The sequence below is a fragment of the Budorcas taxicolor genome, chromosome 1, assembly GCF_023091745.1.
Source record: "Budorcas taxicolor isolate Tak-1 chromosome 1, Takin1.1, whole genome shotgun sequence".
In the NCBI taxonomy this organism is placed as follows: domain Eukaryota; kingdom Metazoa; phylum Chordata; class Mammalia; order Artiodactyla; family Bovidae; genus Budorcas; species Budorcas taxicolor.
This window is the reverse complement of record NC_068910.1, coordinates 2,606,170-2,626,421: the sequence shown is the minus strand read 5'-3', so window position 1 is coordinate 2,626,421 and position 20,252 is coordinate 2,606,170. Positions and strand designations below refer to the sequence as shown.

The following is a 20,252-nucleotide window of genomic DNA, read 5'->3' as shown; positions in this document are numbered from 1 at the left end:
TCACGTCATGTGTGGCCAAGCCGGGAATTCTCCTAAATCTGCTATATTTAATATACATTATTTTTTATTGAGATATAGTTGACATATAACATTAGGTTGGGCTTCCCCGGTGGCTCAGTGGTAAAGAATATGCCTGCAGTGAAGGAGCCCCGGGAGACACAGTTTCGATCCCTGGGTCAGGAAGATCCCCTGGAGGAGGGCATGGCAACCCACTCCAGTATTGTTGCCTGAAGAGTCCCATGGAGAGAGGAGTCTGGTGGGCTACAGTCCATGGGGTCGCAAAAAGCTGGACACGACTGAGTGACTGAGCATGCTTACACGCGACATTATGTTAGTTTCAGGTGTGCAACACAATGATTTGATACACGCGTATATTGTGAAACGATCACCACAGTAAGTTAACACTCATATCCATAATTGTTACACATTTTTTTCTTGTGATGTTAAGTTTTAAGATCTACTCTCAGCAACTTTCATCAAATACGTAATACAGTTTTATTAACTATAGTCACCATACGCTACATTACATCTCCTGCGTCTGCTTTATAACTGGAAATTTGTATCTTTTGATCCCCTTCACCCATTTTGCCCACCCACACCCTCACCTTTGCAAGCGCCAGTTTAGAAAGCTCAGTGGATCCCATACAGGACAAATACTTAACAAACAAACTGCTTAAAACTAAAGGCAAAGGAAATATTTTTAAGTCTATCAGGGGAAAACGATGCATTTTGTATAGAGGAGACAATATTCAAATTACAGTGTCCTTTAAGAAGTGGATGCATGGACAAATTGTGTTATTTTACTTATAGCTCCTGAGAGCTTCTTTGAGTCTATAACTTCAATATCTGTGCTATCTTGGGTTTGGCATCTATGTGTTTATTGTGCCTTAGTATATTGGTTACATTTTCCTGTTTCTTTATATGTTGAGTAATTTTGAACTGTATTTTGGACTTCTGACTATTGTACTATGTTTTCAGCCCTGTTATAGTCCTCTGGGGAACGTTTATGCTTTTGTTTTAGAGGAAAACTGAAAGTTCTGATTCATCTTCTCTTCGGTCTGTTCCAGTCTCAGCTGTGTTGGTTCAGCTCTGTCTGGTGTGTGTACCCGGTTGTACCGAGACTTGTGAGGGGTGTACACAGAATTCAGTTCAGTTCAGTCACTCAGTTGTGTCCCGCTCTTTGCAACCCCATGGACTGTAGCACGCCAGGCTTCCCTGTCCTTCACCAGCTCCCGGAGCTTACTCAAACTCACATACATTGAGTTGGTGATGCCATCCAACCATCCCATCCTCTGTCATCCCTTTCTTCTCCTGCCTTCAATCTTCCCCAGCATCAGCGTCTTTTCTAATGAGTCAGTTTTTTGCATCAGGTGGCCAAAGTGTTGGAGCTTCAGCTTTCGCATCTGTCCTTCCAGTGAATATTCAGGACTGATTTCCTTTAGGATGGACTGGTTGGATCTCCTTGCTGTCCAAGGGTCTCTCAGGAGTCTTCTCCAACACCACAATTCAAAAGCATTAATTCTTCGGTGCCCAGCTTTCTTTATGATCCAAATTTCACATCCATACATGACTACTGGAAAAACCATAGCTTTGACTAGATGGACCTTTGTCAGCAAAGTCATGTCTCTGCTTTTTAATACCTGTCTAGGTTTGTCATAGCTTTTCTTCAAGGAGCAACTGTCTTTTAATTTCATGGCTGCAGTCACCATCTGCAGTGATTTGGGAACCCCCAAAAATAAAGTCTCTCACTTTTTCCGTTGTTTCCCCATCTATTTGCCATGAAGTGATGGGAGCTGATGCCATGATCTTCGCTTTTCGAATGTTGAGTTTTAAGCCAGCATTATCCCTCTCCTCTTCCATTTTTATCAAGAGTCTCTAGTTCATCTTTGCTTTTTGCCATAAGGGTGGTGTCATCTGCATATCTGAGGTTATTGGTATTTCTCACGGCAATCTTGATTCCAGCTTGTGCTTCATCCAGCCCAGCATTTAGCATGATGTACTCTGCATAGAAGTTAAATAGAAAGGGTGACAATATACAGCCTTGATGTACTCCTTTCCCGACTTGGAACCAGTCTGTTGTTCCATGTCCAGTTCTAATTGTTGCTTTTGACCTGCATACAGATTTCTCAGGAGACAGGTAAGGTGGTCTGGTATTCCCATCTCTTGAAGAATACATAGAGTTAGAAAGGCACTTCTCTGGTGGTCTTTCCTGTGGGCTTCCCTCCAACAGTCTCTGGGCCTCACAGGCCCTTTAGCCTGTTTCTTCTGGCCAGAAGTATATTATTTCTGTTATCATTGCCGTCAATTCTTGAGATCTTTAGAAGTCCATGTGAGAAAAGAAGTGGACAACTGACACCTATGTAGGCTGCATCTCCGAGATATGACTTCTTCCACAATTAGCTTGTTTTTGTGCACTTATCGGAGTTCTCAGGTAGTTTTGAAAAAATATTTTGTCCAAATATATCAGCCACAATTAACAAGAGGAATGGGTTCCGCTGGTCTAGAACTGGACAGTATTTTTAAATTTCAATTTCTAAAAATTTCATGTCTAGAATTTTTATGAGTCCTTTTTATTTCTTTAACAGGCGTCATGTTTATATGAGATTGGTGGTTATTCCTGTATCTACAGCCACAATCAACCCCCAAATTTTCTTTGTGCCCCTTTGTTATATTTTCTTTTTGTTTCTTCTTGGCCCTTTGTGCATCCAGATAGTAATTGTTCTATTTCATCTCACTTTAGAGTTTGAAACTGTGTTAAGAGCTCTGTCTTTTAGGAGACTGATTAGAAGTTTGTGTCTTCTTAGATAGTTGTAGAGTTACATTATCTACTAGGTACTTGCCAGCCACAAACATAAAGTAAATACATTTAGGAGAAAAAGCATAACTCCATATATTTAAATTATTCAAGACAGCAAATCCTCTATACCACCATTAATCATTCCAAAACTAGTGAATTGATTCACTTAAGAGAAGCTATCACTGAATAATTAGACATTTACTGTCCTTCCCCTTTATGAATTTTAAGAACTTGATCCTTTGTTTATTAGTACGGATTAGCACAGAAGGACTGATGGTGGCATAGCCATTGCCCACCAGCATCTGGACAAAAAGAAGACCTGGGTCACTCTTCCTCAACATTCCTGAGAAGGAAGTGATCATGTAGTCCAGAAAGTATTAGACCACAAAGAAACTCATGAGCAGCAGAACGGTCTCAGCGGCCCTTTCTTCCAGGGATGCTTTTGGAGAAAGCTTGGTGCTGTGAAGGTGCTGGGTCTGCCTCTTACGCCTGTACAAGAGAGTCACCATGTATCGACTTGAGGCGGCCATGAGCCCTAGGAGAGAGACATCCCAGAAGGTCGCTAGGGAGACATATATGTACCTGAGAAAGTAACTCAAGGTCCAAAGTGAGCAGGATTCAGTGATAACCAGAAAACGGTCCGAGGTCACATTGGGTGTGGCGATGGCTGAGACTAAATAGCGACTAATGGACATGTTGAAGACCCAGAGGAGGAGAAAGCAACGTAGGTTGAGATTTGACGATTTGAGTTTGAATTCTGCCAAACAGGAGTTTCTGACGTTGAGGGTGATGGCTGTAAGAAACGCCGCGGGAGGAAAGAGCCACCCCTATGGACCGTTGATCAGGGCCTTTATTGGGCGGTCGCTCTCAGGCAGATCTCCCGGGGGCGGGTAAGCGAGGAGGCGAAGGGGGTCTGCGAAGCAAAGGGAGTCTGCGAGGTATGAGGGGTGGGGAAGGGTTTTATAGCCCAGGCCGGGCTCCCATATAAGGAAGAAAGCGCGGGCTCAGCGGTGACTGGTGTCCAAGGGCTCCGTGTCAGCACCTGATTGGACGGCTTTGGTTGTTGGCCCGCCTCCGGGGCTTGTCTGCGACACTCTGCCGGGACATGTCCCGACATGCCCGACCTTTCAATGGCCTGGAAGACGCTCAGCAGGCAGGTGGTACAAATGGAGAGGCCCCTTGTCAGCCTGTTTAAGTAGAAAACTGATTTACATTTGATGTCATCCCAAGCGTTCTGAGACCCAAAGACGTCTGTACCGACAAACCCCACGGCTACTAGCATGACTGTGTGGATTAGGGCCAAGTGACTAATCATCAGGTCAGTGGGCTTGGGTCTGTGCTCGAGAAGGAAGGTGTGGACGTGGAAGAGGATAGTGTTGGCTGAGATCCCAATAACAACCTCTCAGAAGAATGCATTTCTTACAGCAACGGAATGGGAGGGTTTATCTTTATCCATCTCTATGGGGACATCTATTTATAGTAAACGTCTGAAGAGAAAAGCAAGCAAAATTCTCTTTACCACAAATATTACCTTCACCATTCTCCACCAGCACCATCACCATCATCAAGACATGTGGGTTGATCCGAATGCACCCGTTTTCAGGCCCACGCATCCAAGGGCTTGATGCTCAAGTCTGCCTTCGTGCCTACCTGGATGTCATTAGGCTTCTCTCCCCCAGCCCACCGCTGCGCAACCCACCCACGGTGGATAATGTATCCCATTACTGGGCCGGGCTCCAGCGGCACCGCTACAATTAAGTGTCATGCTTTATAGAAGTCAGTTGCTCATTTTTACCTTACTTTTTACTTTTCACAGTCAACAGTCATTATTAAAACCACGGGCAAATCTTCTTTCTCTGTAGGAAAACTCCATAGTAGAAGCAGAAAAGTTGATCTCCTTTCTCCAAAATATTGATCCAGGAAGATGACAAAGATTAACACCATCAAAAGCACCCCTTTACATTAGCTGGCACGGAGCGCAGGAGAGACAAAAGGAATTATGCCTCTAATCATCCCACTACATCCAGACTTCAAGGTTCACAGACAACTCTACTAGTCAGAAACACACTGCAAATATTTATTTAACTGTTTATTGTTACATGAATATGATAAAGATCCCCAGTGCCACAACTAAGACCCAGCGCAGACAAATAAATAAACATGTTTTTAGAAAAGAAAGATATATATCTATTTCTGTGCTTCAATAGCAAACATATTCCGGAAAATATGAATCTTTCATTGAAACAAGCTAAAATAAATCCTATGGTGTGTCCTCGCACATCCATGCTTCATCACACTTACTGCCTGAACTGCACACCACTGTTCAGGAGAGTAGTGACGGAGCAGAAACTTTTCCCGCCAACAGCAGAATCTATGAGACCCTCTTCAAATAAGCCTCTCAGCAGTGACTGGTGTTCAGAGGGTATCAGGCTCGCCTAGCGCACCAAGCACAATCTCATTTATACACCTGAGATGCCCTCAAAGGGGCTTGATCATAACGATCTAAGTCATAGGCACCATAACATAAACGAAAATTCTGGAACAGGTCACATTCTAAGAGGCTGCTACGCTGAGAAAGAGGAAAGAAAAGTTATGTGGGAAAATTAGGAAACAAAACAACAGATAAAACAAGGAAAACAAAACAACACATAAGTGGAGCGATACATGTCAATGAGAAACACAGGCATTCATTTGGGAAAATCACCACCAGGAGCTGCTGTAGCTGATGGCGCAGGCTGAGGCTCACAGCTGAGGTTCCTTTCAAACACCCAATCAAGGAAGCAATCACTTCAGACACTGTATCATTGTGCAATTATGTGAATCACGGATAATCATGTGATGCACAGTGCCGTCAAAACGGGCCACACACTACTGAAGAATGTTAAGGTCATTTCACTCGAGCCAGGGGTCAGAGAGGCGATGAGTGTGAGTGGAAAGAGGACACCCCGCACCAGAGCCCGAGGTAAACGTGAGTGTGGTGCCCTTGTGGACAGATGGCAGGGTGAAGGAGAGGAGAGAGCATCTGTGTTCGCGCTACACAAGCAGAGTAACTCCTTGGGATGCAGATAAGGCATAAACCCCCTTTACGTTCAGCAGTGTGCAGTGTGCCGCAGACACGTGAAAGAGCACATCTCGGTTCACCGCTGAATGGCGCAGCGCCTTCACTTCCAACGCTGCTATCCTCTGTTACAAAGTAGGAATGAGCAGAAAGGATCTGGGAGGAGAGAGTGACAATATGCCCCGTATGTGGGTTTGGACTGTGGGTGTGCTAGAAGACACGTCCCACCTTGTGGCAACTTCTAGCTGGAGAACCGGGAAGAGAACAATGGAGAAAGAGCCTGAAAGGTCAAGGAAGCAAAATCACCACCGTCCAGGTGTCAGTGATGGTACAGATCTGAAAACATATGAACTTCAGGAGGATGAAAAAGAGAAGCCTGAGGTACGGTCGAATATGTTAACAGCAGCAGTTTCCTAAAACACATGGGTGAGAATTACCTACTGTTTTTACAGACTTCAAAGACTGCAAAGTATAGCTCAGGGTGGTTGCCTGCCCATGGCTGTTTGGGTGTTTACAGCATGGATGTTTTTACATCTATTCTGTGAAAAGGCAAAACAAGAGTAATCTTTATTCCAAACACAAAGGAAAACCCCAGAGGTGCTTTATCACAAACCCAGAAAGTCCTACGTAAGAATGGGTCTGGTTTTCTTGCTTCAGAGTTTTTACTTAATCATCCTCTTCTTTGTATTTCAGTAATAAAAAAAGATCAGTTCACACTTCTCTCATAATAAATTCACAAGACATAGTTTGGAAAAAAAAATCTAAAACTCAAGCATAAAGGTCAGGGCAGATGAAAATGTTTTTTGTTCCAAACTTTCCTTCTAATGAAATGGTTTCTGGCATACCCGAAATGAAAGGGAACAGATATTTTTAAAATGAATAACCTATGAAGAAAAGAGAAGACACAAAATCTTTTTCCTCACCAAATACTGTTGATTCTGCGTTAGGCCTTCAGCAGACAAGCCGGGGACACGCCTACCATCAGCACTGTGCTCTCTTTATTTTTCATGGAATCCCAGCCTCATTTTCACTGTCCCCTGATTTGAAATTCCCTAACTGCTAGAGCACAGTCCTATCTACGGTAATTTGAAACTTATGAAAGTGGGGGACAAGAAAGATCTTCATGAGAAAAAAGTGGCAAATATTTTGGAGGAATGTGAGGTTAAACTCTCTTTACAAAGTGATGTTTCAAACAAAGAATCTGGTTTTCTTCTAAATGCTTAGCTTTTTTTTTTTTTAATAACCCAAACCCCAGAGGGCACTTATTTTTAAAAGCTCTAATTGATTTATGAAAATGAGAGAAATGAAACTGAGCATATTTAATGAAAATGCAATCAGAGCTAAACATTTTTTCCTTTAAGGAAAATATTATTATATTAGTAATACTCTAACAGTATAATCTCTTCCTTGAGAACTGAAATAGCAAGTAAATAAAAGTAATTTTACTCAGGGAAAAAACACATATCAGCAATTAATTAATTTAGTATTTCACATGAAAAGACCCATTATTTTTATGAGTCACCAACTTAAAGGATGAACTACACTAACAAGAACATTTCCCCACTCCATTAAAGAGAAAACCATCCTCTGACCTGGGAGATGGTTAGAGTAGAATGGCTCATCTGAAAAAAACATCACTATTAGACCAAATTTGCCTCTTTCTCCAGCCTGCCTACAAGCGCATCCATGCACTGCTTCTCAGTGTGTGGAACAAAGAGGCACTTACCCAGATGGACGTGTGGGGTGATCTGTGTATGCGAGATGGACTGGGACAATTTCAAGGCAAGGATGTCATCAGCTCATCTCTCTGCAGGCCTGTAATTTTAGTGTCTAGAAAGGTGACAAGATCCAGCTGGGGACAAAAGAACCATGCTGTCCCCAGTGGAACATTTTACTTGTCTATTAATTTTAATTCATTCTCTCCAGGAAAATAAATATCCGGGGAGGTCTGTACTCAAAACTTTTCTGTGAATTCCCTTGCCACATCTGAGTGGAAGGATCAGAAGGGTAACAGTCATGGTAGAAAATTCTAGTTCTCTCATTTTGATCCTAAGATCAAATTAAAATAATCCCTTTTCAACTTGGTTATGTCCTCTGGGGTGAGAGACTCCTGGTCCCTCCGGCGAGTTCCAGGGACTCTGTGTGTCCTGCACCTCGAGTATCTGACGGACACCCACACCCTTAGGTCAGTTCTCAGGGGGAGCATGTATTACCAGATTCTGAGTATTAGTACTCACATAGTTTGTGATTTCAAAATCTTCGTTTATGTTCCAAGCTGTGAGTCAATATTAAAAGTGAACGGAAAGGAAATAAAAGAAAAAATAGAAAAAAAAAAAAAGACCTAGAGGTTGAGAGCTGAGGTAATGACAGGCATATTGAACATAATTAAAGCTGAGGTGTCGCCCACCTCTACTGTCTGAGGGACCTGAATGACCCGGCCCTCTTCCTAACAGGCAGCCAAGAGTCTGCATTTCCTCTGAAACAAACAATATATAGTATTATATATATTATTATAGAAGTTATGCTTCAGTCTCAAATGTAGTTTACACAAAGTTATATAAACAACTATAAAACATGTGACAGAATGGGGCTCCGTAACTTATAATCAACTGGAATTCCATCACCTCCACTAGCTTTGTTCGTAGTGATGCTTTCTAAGGCCCACTTGACTTCACATTCCAGGATGTCTGGCTCTAGGTGAGTGATCACACCGTCGTGATTATCTGGGTCGTGAAGATCTTTTTTGTACAGTTCTTCTGTGTATTCTTGCCACCTCTTCTTAATATCTTCTGCTTCTGTTAGGTCCATATAATTTCTGTCCTTTATCGAGCCCACCTTTGCATGAAATGTTCCCTTGGTGTCTCTAATTTTCTTGAAGAGATCTCTAGTCTTTCCCATTTTGTTGTTTTCCTCTATTTCTTTGCATTGATAGCTGAGGAAGGCTTTCTTATCTCTTCTTGCTATTCTTTGGAACTCTGCATTCAGATGTGTATATCTTTCCTTTTCTCCTTTGCTTTTCACTTCTTTTCACAGCTGAATTCCAGTTGAGCTATTTCAAATCCTGAAAGATGATGCTGTGAAAGTGCTGCACTCAATATGCCAGCACATTTGGAAAACTCAGCAGTGGCCACAGGACTGGAAAAGGTCAGTTTTCATTCCAATCCCAAAGAAAGGCAATGCCAAAGAATGCTCAAACTACTGCACAATTGCACTCATCTCACACGCTAGTAAAGTAATGCTCAAAATTCTCCAAGCTAGGCTTCAGCAATACGTGAACCATGAACTCCCAGATGTTCAAGCTGGTTTTCAAAAAGGCAGAGGAACCAGAGATCAAATTGCCAACATCCGCTGGGTCATGGAAAAAGCAAGAGAGTTCCAGAAAAACATCTATTTCTGCTTTATTGACTATGCCAAAGCTTTTGACTTTGTGGGTCACAATAAACTGTGGAAAATTCTGAAAGAGATGGGAATACCAGACCACCTGACCTGCCTCTTGAGAAACCTATATGCAGGTCAGGAAGCAACAGTTAGAACTGGACATGGAACTACCAGGGTCCAACCCCGGTTGGGTCCAGGGTATCCAAAGCGTGGATGGCGAGGCGAGGGAGATATATAAATTTAGAGAGAGATAAGGGAAGAATTTGCAGTTAAGAGAATAGAGGAGAGAAAGAGGCTTATATTCCTTTGTTTACACGGAAAGTCAATAAAGTCTCGAGACAAGAGACTTGCACCGTTTACATAGGCCGCAGGCGCCCTCCTGGTCTCCCGGAGGAGTGAAGAGGCAGGGCGCCTTCCCGTTCAGGTCTTAGAAGCCCAGGCAAATAAGTAAACACGCCAGACCTCTGTGCTCCAGAGGGGAATTAGCCTGAAAAGGAGAGTAAGAAAGAAAAGACGACACGGGGAAACCAGGCTTTCGTGGAACTGGTCCTGGTCCTGGTCCGTCTCTTTATTTTTCAGGGAAGCTTTTATACTTTAAGTTGTACACAGAGATAAATGTAAGAAGCAGAGTCACGCAGGGTCAGCTGCTCTGACCCTTATCTAAAGACAGTGTTCTTTGCATATCTTTGTTCTTACAAGGGTCTTATGTTTGTTTACAATATCTTCTGGTCTGAAGACCGATTAACATTTTATGGCCCCATCTTTCTTTCTATTGATAAAGGTTAGTCAATCAGAAAACTTGTTTTCCCTTAAGATCTACTTAGTCTTAAGATAGTGATGAAGTTACATTCTTACATAGCAAGGATACAACGATTTATAGCAAAGAAAGAGGAGTACTGTGATTTATAACAAAGAGAAAATTCATTAACTCAAAAGTCTAGTATTGCTAACATCAAAACTACTATATTTCTTTTTCTACATTCCAATTACATTGATTAACATACTCCCAGGTGCCTGAGGATATGGAGGCAATCATTAACTCAGCAATGAAACCCTTCACCAACATGATTTTTATCTTTAGAAAAACCCTATGCTAACTAAGACTTTCAAAATACTCCAAACTCTCTGTGCTGTTTATGGTTGAGAGGTTATAAACAATCATGTGCGTAGCAGCAAGAGTGTGTATAAACCTGTCACGCAAGCTAGACTGCCAGCAGAGAGGGTTGAGCTGAGACACTCCTTTTATATGCAGGAGACTATTAACTGGAGCTTTAAGTTAATTTTCCAGAGAAAGGTGGTCGGGGATAGCCCCTGTTAATGTCAGAAGAGTGTAGTATAATAGACAGATTTTGGTTTCGGGGGTAGATGCTCGAGCAGATCTAGGGGACCCCTGGAGTCTTGATCCACCTTGCCCGTCAGGCCTCTTCCGCGTGACCTTTGCCATGGGTGGGATCTCCCGTGCTGGCTCCCGGCAGAACAACAGACTGGTTCCAAATAGGAAAAGGAGTACGTCAAGGCTGTATACTATCACCCTGCTTGTTTAACTTACATGCAGAGTACATCATGAGAAACGCTGGACTGGAAGAAGCACAAGCTGGAATCAAGATTGCCGGGAGAAATATCAATAACCTCAGCTATGCAGATGACACCACCCTATGGCAGAAAGTGAAGAGGAACTAAAAAGCCTCTTGATGAAAGTGAAAGAGGAGAGTGAAAAAGTTGGCTTAAAGCTCAACATTCAGAAAACGAAGATCATGGCATCTGGTCCCATCACTTCATGGCAAATAGATGGGGAAACAGTGGAAACAGTGTCAGACTTTTATTTTTGGGGGACTCCAAAATCACTGAAGATGGTGACTGCAGCCATGAAATTAAAAGACGCTTACTCCTTGGAAGGAAAGTTATGACCAACCTAGATAGAATATTCCAAAGCAGAGACATTGCTTTGCCAACAAAGGTCTGTCTAGTCAAGGCTATGGTTTTTCCTGTGGTCGTGTATGGATGTGAGAGTTGGACTGTGAAGAAAGCTGAGCGCCGAAGAATTGATGCTTTTGAACTGTGGTGTTGGAGAAGACTCTTGAGAGCCCCTTGGACTGCAAGGAGATCCAACCAGTCCATCCTAAAGGAGATCAGCCCTGGGTGTTCTTTGGAGGGAATGATGCTGAAGCTGAAACTCCAGTACTTTGGCCACCTGATGCGAAGAGCTGACTCATTGGAAAAGACTCTGATGCTAGGAGGGATTGGGGGCAGGAGGAGAAGGGGATGACAGAGGATGAGATGGCTGGATGGCATCACTGACTCAATGGATGTGAGTATGAGTGAACTCTGGGAGTTGGTGACGGACAGGGAGGCCTGGCGTGTTGCGATTCATGGGGTTGCAGAGTCGGACACGACTGAGCGACTGAACTAACTAACTAACGGACAGTACACAAGAAAAAGCCACGCGTAGCTGACTGGCACGTCTGCAGGTGGTGTCTGGTTGACACGGTGGGGGGAGAGAAGTTCCCTGTTTTTGCCTGTGTGGTTACCACCCCCACTCCCTTTCATGGTTTCCCTTGTTGTTCAGTATGTCTGATTAGCAACCACAGATAAAGCTTCCACATTTCTGAATGGAGACAGCAAGTGCAGACCTACATGGTGGACCTCACATGTCATGGTCTGGGTTAGCCCACAGCACTGAAAGACATGGGATGGTTTATGGTCCTTTTTTTTTTAATTAAGACTCAGTTTATCAAATACCAGTGGTATGTATTTAGTCTAGGTTAAGTGAAAGTGAAGTTGCTCAGTCATGTCCAACTCTTTGCAATCCGATGGACTGTAGCCTGCCAGGCTCCTCCATCCATGGGACTTTCCAGGCAAGAGTACTGGAGTGGGTTGCCATTTCCTTCTCCAGGGGAACTTCCTGACTCAGGGACAGAACCCGGGTCTCCCGCACTGCAGGCAAACTCTACTGTCTGTAGGTACATAGTAATTTTTTTCCTGAGCTTTAAAATTTTCTTTTTTAACTGCTTTAAATGGGCAGAAACTGGTCTTTTTTTCTGGTTCCCTTCCTAATGAATTGAAAAAGAAAAGCTAAGAATCACTCAAGATCCAACTGTGTGGGATTTTTACTTTCACAAACTATGTCCCTGAATTCTGAGGTACTTCTACTGCCAGAATCTACCGACAGCCCCACACTGGGCCATAGCAATACAGTTCTTGCTTGTTGCCCCAGAAGAATCAGGAGCTGGGCTTCCCAGTGCCTCAGTCACAGAACACAAAAGGTTCCCAGATCTTTTCAGAATGTGTATTCCATCTCAGAAAGGGCCATTAACATATAGGGGATGGGTCTTTATATCACATTTGGGGACTACTTTAGGAAATTGTGGAAAATGAAAAGAAATTGGCTCCAAAGGGTTTCTGCTGTCTTCACCTATGGCCATAGGGATACTTTAATATCTTATTTAATCCGAACCTGGGCTTCCCTGGTGGCTCAGCTGGTAAAGAATTGCCTGCAAGGCAGGAGACCCAAGTCTGATGCCCGGGTTGGGAAGATCCCCTGGAAAAGGAAACAGCTACCCACTCTGTATTCTTGTCTGGAGAATTCCATGGACAGAGGACCCTGGTGGACCATAGTCCATGGGGTCACAAGAATTGGACACAACTTAGCAACTGACTCAGTCTGAAACTGATAGAATAGGAATCATGGAATAGAAGGACAATAACACCCAGAAAGCACGTGCTCTCCTGAAAATCAGCCCTGGGAAGAAGGTGCCCATCACACGCTGTGCGGCACACACAGAGCCGCTGTGAACGCATGTGAGGCTCCAGAAACCTCTCACCCCCGAGGGCGACATGGCAGAGTCCGCAGTGAGATAACACTAATGTGATCTCAGCGCGAAAATGAGAGCGCTTGCTACTGGGACCTTTCGCCCCTCCACACACCTGTGGCAAGGGAATGGGTGGAAAAGTTTTGAGCTCAGATCTTCCCAGCTTGTTATTTTCCAAGAGAAAATAAAGTCAGGGGACACGTAGAACATTCCACTGGGGACAGGGTGGTTCTGTTGTCCCCGGACAGATCCGGTCACATTTCTACAGACACTAAAATTACAGGCCTGCAGAGAGATGAGCTAATGACATCCTTGCCTTAAAACCGTGCGGGTCCTTCTCACATACACAGATCGCCCTACACGTCCACCTGGGTAAGTGCCTCTTTATTCCACACACTTAGAATCGGGGCGTGGGTAGGATCTAGACGGGGCGTGGAAGGAGGAAATCAGGTCTACAGTGAGGCTTTCTGGTAGCCTCAGATTAGGCATCCGGCTCAGCCAGCTACCACAGCTCAGAGGCCTGCTTCCTCTACAGCACAATATGAGCATTCTAAATATGCTTATCACTTAATTGCATGACTCATAAAAATTATTTGATTCTCAAATGAGTAGTCAATTAATTTTAGGTACCCATTCAATTTCTCTGAATAAAATGACTTTCATTTATTAACTGTATCAGTTCTCAAGTTACATATGATTATATTATCTACTCATTTTAGACTGAAATTTTACTAATTCATATGTGTACTTGTCATGAAAGGGTAGGTTTTAGCTCTGGCTTTTAATTAAATATACTCAATTCTAATTCTCTCCACAAAGCAACTGAAACTATCATATTTATTGCGTCTTCTGTAGTTCGTATGATTTTTAAAATTTAGATTCCTTGTGAGGAAATTAGGTTCTTTGTTCAAAAAACTGTTTCATAAAGAGACTTTACCCTTGCATAACTATAAAATATCTACAGTATTTTTTCATGAAACCCTTTTTTGTCTTGGTTTTAATACCACAAATTTTAATGGTGTCAGCACCTAAACCTACATTTTAGCAGCTACCAAACCTCAAATCACAGAACAGTGCAAATGAAGCTGCAATTACATTAAAAATTCAGAAAATAAAGTGATGATGATGATAGAGATTTCCTATGCTTGTCTAAGGATATTATCTCCCAGAAATCTGTGAGGAGAAAGACTGTTTGGGTTCATTTGTTTATCTTTAATCCATATATTATTTCATATTCATTAAAAGATTTCCATTGCTATGGATATGCCAGAACAAATTTCATTAGGAAGAAAATTGTAACCCTTATCTCTATGCTTGGGTTTTACATTTTCTTTTTCTTTTCTTTGTGATTTTTCAATTGAGGCATATTGACACACATTATATTAGTAATTTTAGATGTACAATATGATTTGATATTTGTATATGTTGTAAAATGATCACCACAATAAATCTAGTTAACATGCATCACCATAAATATTTACAGAATGTTTTTTTCCTGTGGTGAGAACTACATTTTACTATTCAAACTGTATCTTACCATGCATTTATAGTAATAAACAGATGAATGTGAACCAATCTCCCTTCTTGTTACTAAAATACCAAGACTGTGATGATAAATGAAAGTGAAAGCAGTTTAGCAAGAAAGCCTTTCTGCTCTTATTTTGCCACTGGTTGATTAGGGACACCAACCCTTACACAGGACTCTTTTGCACTCTTTAGGTTTGACAACTTAATATTTGTGACATGTAGAGCCTCTGGGGTTGTAATGTTCCTTTAATTGGAGAAAATAATTACTCTTCTTATTATAGGTAAAAAATATTTACATTATAAATACTGTGGTTCAAGTGAGCACCTGAGATTGGACTTCACAGTCCTTTCACTTAGGAAAATCAATAGATAATTCTCACCCATGTTTTCTGGGAAATAGCTGCCATCCATCAACTCACGTACTCCCCAGGTTTTTCTTCCGTATTCTTCTGGGGTTTACGCACGTCACAGATGCTCTGCACACTGCACTGACATCTAGCTGATGCTTGGGCTTTCCTGAGAGTGCTAGATGCTTCCCTACAGTTCTCTTCGCAGTTTTCCAGCAATAAGTTGTGCTTCAAGGTAGGGAATATACCCTCAAGGTAGAGAATATACCCAATATACCCGCAGCCCCAAACCCACTAGAGTGGTACGTGATCAACTCCGTCTTATAAACACCTTTGGACCATTTTAACTTGATTTATGGATGAGAAATGTAACAACAAAGATGAAGCTGACCTACAAGATAATGATAAACCAATATACATGCTCTTAATTCCTACGTGCTGACATTAAACGTATTACTTACACATCATCTCCACACTAAGAAGTGTGCATTGTTATGATCCTGTTGCAGATGAAAAAGTGCACACGTCCTTTCTTCTCTTCTTTTAGTGACTATGAAATATTCAAATCCTCCAGGATGTTTTCTAATAAAAACACTATGTTAGCACAGAAATGGCTACATATCTTCATAATGCAGTCGGTTCTCTGTATGTGTGGGTTTCATATCCACAGATGCAACCAACCAGGGTGGAAAATATTTTCTGTAATTCCAGAAAATTCCAAAAAGCAACACTTGAATTTGCCACCTGCTGGCAACTAGATTCACAGCATTTACATTAAGTATTGTAAGTAACCTAGAGATAATCTGGGGCTTCCCTGGTAGCTCTGCTGGTAAAGAATTTGACTGCCATGCAGGAGACTCCAGTTCAATTTCAGGGGAAGGGATAGGCTACCCATGCCAGTATTCATGGGCTTCCCTGGTGGCTCAGCTGGTAAAGAATCTGCCTGCAACATGGGATACCTGGGTTCGATCCCTGCATCGGGAAGATCCCCTGGAGAAAGGAATGACACCCACTCCAGTATTCTTGCCTGGAGAATCCCACAGACAGTGGAGTCTAGTGGACTACAGACCACAGGGTCGCAAAGAGTTGGACGTGACTGAGCAACTAAACACAGCCCAGCATGTTCAGTGCAACTAAACATACTAGAACTTCTTGCTAAGTACCTGTGAAAATATTATAGCCCTATACTCTTAATTTACAGATAACAGACCTGTGAAAATGTCTAAAGCCGTTTTATGATGCTATGTACCTCATATTTATAAGGCTTGACTTAAAGTAAATACGTGCATCACACAGATAAAATATCCCAATAGGCTATCACCAAACTCTTGAGTATAAACTGTATGCTTGGTCTTCCTGACTAGCGAGATAGCAGTGCTTGCTTGAAGGACACCTGTAGGCTTGAACTCCGGTACTGAAGCCCTGTGAGAGAAACCTCCTTCAGGGTGGGGTGAACACCAGTTTTCTAGTTAAAACCTGCAAAGAAAACAATCTAGAATCTATTTAAACTGCTGTTATATTTATCACCCTGGTACCACATGTCAAAGGGCGGAGAGAAAAGAAATCTGTTCCTGCTAATGACTGACAACTCAAAGAGTCGTAAAGTAGTGTTTTCAGGTTAGGTAATGAAATATATGTAGGATGTGAAGTTACCTTGGAGGATTCCAAAAAAAGAGCAACACTCCATCAGGGCACTCTGTACAGAGATTTTTTAAATGGTCCACAGTTTTGGTAGTGATTTCCCCTCTCCCCTGAGGCAGGAGCAGGGCTCAGGAATTATTAAGAGAACTGCACCAACTCTCCCAAGTCACATGTATGAGGAACTAGATACTACTAAAAACAGTATCTAACATTTCTATAGAGACTTTTATGCACCATACACTCTTCTCCATTTGGCAAGCCTAATCTGGTTATTCTCATAATATCTTTAGCATAGAGGTAATGTGGTTTACTGTGTTCTACACAAGAGATAAACAACTGAGGCTCAGACGTAAAGTGGCTGCTTGGAGCCACACTTGCACTCAATGTCCAATCACACATTTAATTTCAAGCTGCCTCTTCAGGGACTGTGCCTGTCAACATTTAGTCTTTGTATATTTGGTCTGACAATCAATCAGCTAGAGGAAAGACAGAACCGAGATAAAACAACTCTGTGCGTGGCGATCTAGCTGACACCCTTTGTTTAAGAGGAACTGAGGTCCACCTGTAGGCATTTCTCCTCATTCTAATTCAACAAAAACGATAGAGCTCTTTTTATATACGTAGCCTTATATCACGTTTCTGCAGATAAAAGGCAAACTATTTCTCACTATAGAGGAAATCTCAGGTACTATGCAAGTACAGCAATGAGATACACAAGCCAGTGAATCCTGGGAAGTAGTGAGACTAGAGGAATCTTGGGGATGGTGTCTGGGCAGGGGATAGGTAAGGCAGTCTTGTGCACGAATCGTGGTAAAGTATAAACTGGGATCAACCCACCTGTTCATTTTTAATATCCATTCATTTATGTAGCTGCACCTGGTCTTAGTTGTGGCACTAATTTATGGCCTTGACATCTACAGGGACGATACAAGGTGTAGCCTGGGATTCCCATGAATTTAAGGTCATACATGTTAACAAATTACAGGTAACCCCAACCTATCTACCATTGGTATGATCCCAATGGGTCAAAGATCTGTATTCTACTGGTATGATCATTTAGCAGCTTGTGTACGTGTGTGTGTGTGTGCCTTCAATGGGGTTGGAGGATGTAATTGACCATATCTAAGCCTTGACAACTTTCATAAGCTTTAAATGATAGTAACCGGGCTGTTAGCCTGTTGAATTCTGAGATCTCCATGACGAGAAAGACAGTGCTACTCAACTGCAAGACCCTTGACACCTTAGAGCATCTCAGGGAGACGTCTGTGCTCTAATTCAGACTGAATGCTGCATTTTTGTACCTGATAAATCCTTTAACGTAACACATTTGAACCACATGAAAAATCAGATTTCTGCTCTCGGTGACCCATTCCCCAGTCTTGACAATCTTTAAAAAAAAAAAAAAAAAAACTGGTGTGGGAGGCTCATGGCTAAAATATTTACTTTTAATCCCACTAATGTTATTAACTAAACCATTTGTATTTTGCTTGTTCCACAAGATTATTATTTCTTGTATTACCAAGTATATGCCTGAGCCTTCACCGGGAGTGATGACTAGACTTGAAGCAGTTGATCAAACGTACAGTGTGATGTATGATCAACAATTGTAATAGTGCAGCTCTAGAAGGCAGTGGCGCCCCGCTCCAGGGCTCCTGCCTGGTGAATCCCAGGGACGGAGGAGCCTGGAAGGCTGCGGTCCGTGGGGTCGCGAAGAGTCGGACACGGCTGAGCGTCTTCACTTTCACTTTTCACTTTCATGCGTTGGAGAAGGCAATGGCAACCCACTCCAGTGTTCTTGCCTGGAGAATCCCAGGGACGGGGGAGCCTGGTGGGCTTCTGTCTATGGGGTCGCACAGAGTCGGACACGACTGACGCGACTTAGCAGCAGCAGCAAAAACTGGGATCAACCCACCTGTTCATTTTTAATATCCATTCATTTATGTAGCTGCACCTGGTCTTAGTTGAGGCATGTGGGATCTAGTTCCCTGACCAGGGATAGAACGCGGGCCCCCTGCCTTGGGAGCTCAGAGTCTTAGCCAATGGATCACCAGGGGAGCCCAACCCACCTATTCAGATGGTGGCAACAGTGCCAGCTGAGGTTGTTGATATTGGTCATATTTGTGATAAAGCATTTTCCTTGAGTTTCTCCACAGGTATTTACTACATGCTTATTTTCCTCCACGAAGATGAAAAAAAATAGACTTTCCAGTTTCATTGACATAAGAAATGCCTTTTTCTCCGAAGTTGCCATTGGGATCTTGGCCAACACCATCCTTCTTCTCTTCCATGCCCACAACTTCCTTCTTGAGCACAGACCCAAGTCCACTGACCTGACCATTGGTCACTTGGCCCTAATCCACATAGTCATGCTACTAACCGTGGCATTTATGGCTACAGACACCTTCGGGTCTCAGAAAACCTGGGATGACATCCAATGTAAGTTGGTTGTCTACCTGTACAGTTCGATGAGGGGCCTCTCCATTTGTGTCACCTGCCTGCTGAGTGTCCTCCGGGCCATCACCCTCAGCCCCAGAAACTCCCGTCTGGCCAAGTTCAAACTTCGCCCATCCCATCACAATCTGTATTGCACTCTCTTCCTGTGGGTCTTCAACATGTTCATCAATGGTTTCTTCTTACTGTCCACTATTGCCACCCCCAACGTGACCTCAGCCCATCTTCTACGTGTCACTGAATCCTGCTCACTTCGCCCCGTGATTCACTTCCTTAGGTATGTACAGTTTGTACTGAGGACCATTCAAGACATCTGCTTGTTGGGGCTCATGGCCCTCTCAAGTGGATACATGGTGACTCTCTTGTACAGGCATAAGAGGCAGACCCAGCATCTTCAGAGCACCAAGCTTTCTCCAAAAGCATCCCCAGAAGAAAGGGCCACCCAGACCATTCTATTCCTCATGAGTCTCTTTGTGGTCATGTACTTTTTGGACATAACTGTCTCTTGGTTCTCAAGAATGTTGTGGGATATCGACTCTGTGCGTATGTGTGTCCAGATGCTTGTGGGAAATGGCTATGCTAGCATCAGTCCTTTGGTGCTAATCAGTACTGAAAAGCGAATAATCAAGGTCTTAAGATACATATGGGTGAGATGGCATTAAATATGTAATTATTCTGCAATGGAAGTGAAAGTTGCTAAGTCACGTCCGACTTGTTACGACCCCATGGACTACAGCCCACCAGGCTCCTCTGTCCATGTGATTCTCCGGACAAGAATACTAGAGTGGAACCCATTTCCTTCGCCAGAGGATCTTCCTGACCAAGGGATCGAACATGGATCTCCTGCATTGAAGGCAGATTCTTTACCACTGGCGCCTCCTGGGAAGCCCATTCTGTGACGAATGAGCCATTTAAAAGAGGATGTAAGGTGCTGACTTCAAAATTATTCATCACAGTGTACAGCCTGTGCTCTCTGCATTAGCTGAGATATGTGGACTTAGGCTTTGTCTGTTAAGTCTCTTCACTTTGACACATGTAGCTCACAAATACATGGCAGGTCATTTAACAGCATATCTCCTTGAGATAATTCATGAGTTTCACTCAAATCCCAGTCTTAAGAACTAAACCCCTTACCCAGTAACAAACTCTAAAGGGATAGAAAGGATATAATGACTGTCTGGGAATGCATGGGGGGGAAAAGGAAAGCAGAGTAAGATTTACAAATGGCGTGAAGAAAGTTTGGG

The 20,252-nt window shown here is 42.9% G+C and overlaps 2 protein-coding genes across 2 annotated transcripts; one reads left to right on the top strand and one right to left on the bottom strand.

Annotated features, from left to right (window-relative positions):
• Window positions 1-2,976: 2,976 nt before the first annotated feature.
• LOC128044597 (vomeronasal type-1 receptor 90-like) lies at window positions 2,977-4,253 on the bottom strand. Its single transcript, XM_052636912.1, is given in 2 exon segments — window positions 2,977-3,599; window positions 3,941-4,253. Coding segments are annotated over 2 exon segments (936 nt in total).
• Window positions 4,254-18,743: 14,490 nt separating this feature from the next.
• Window positions 18,744-19,670, top strand: LOC128048605 (vomeronasal type-1 receptor 90-like). The gene has a single exon (XM_052641058.1). It carries the CDS (start codon window positions 18,744-18,746, stop codon window positions 19,668-19,670), a length of 927 nt encoding a protein of 308 aa, XP_052497018.1.
• The last annotated feature ends 582 nt before the right edge of the window (window positions 19,671-20,252 follow it).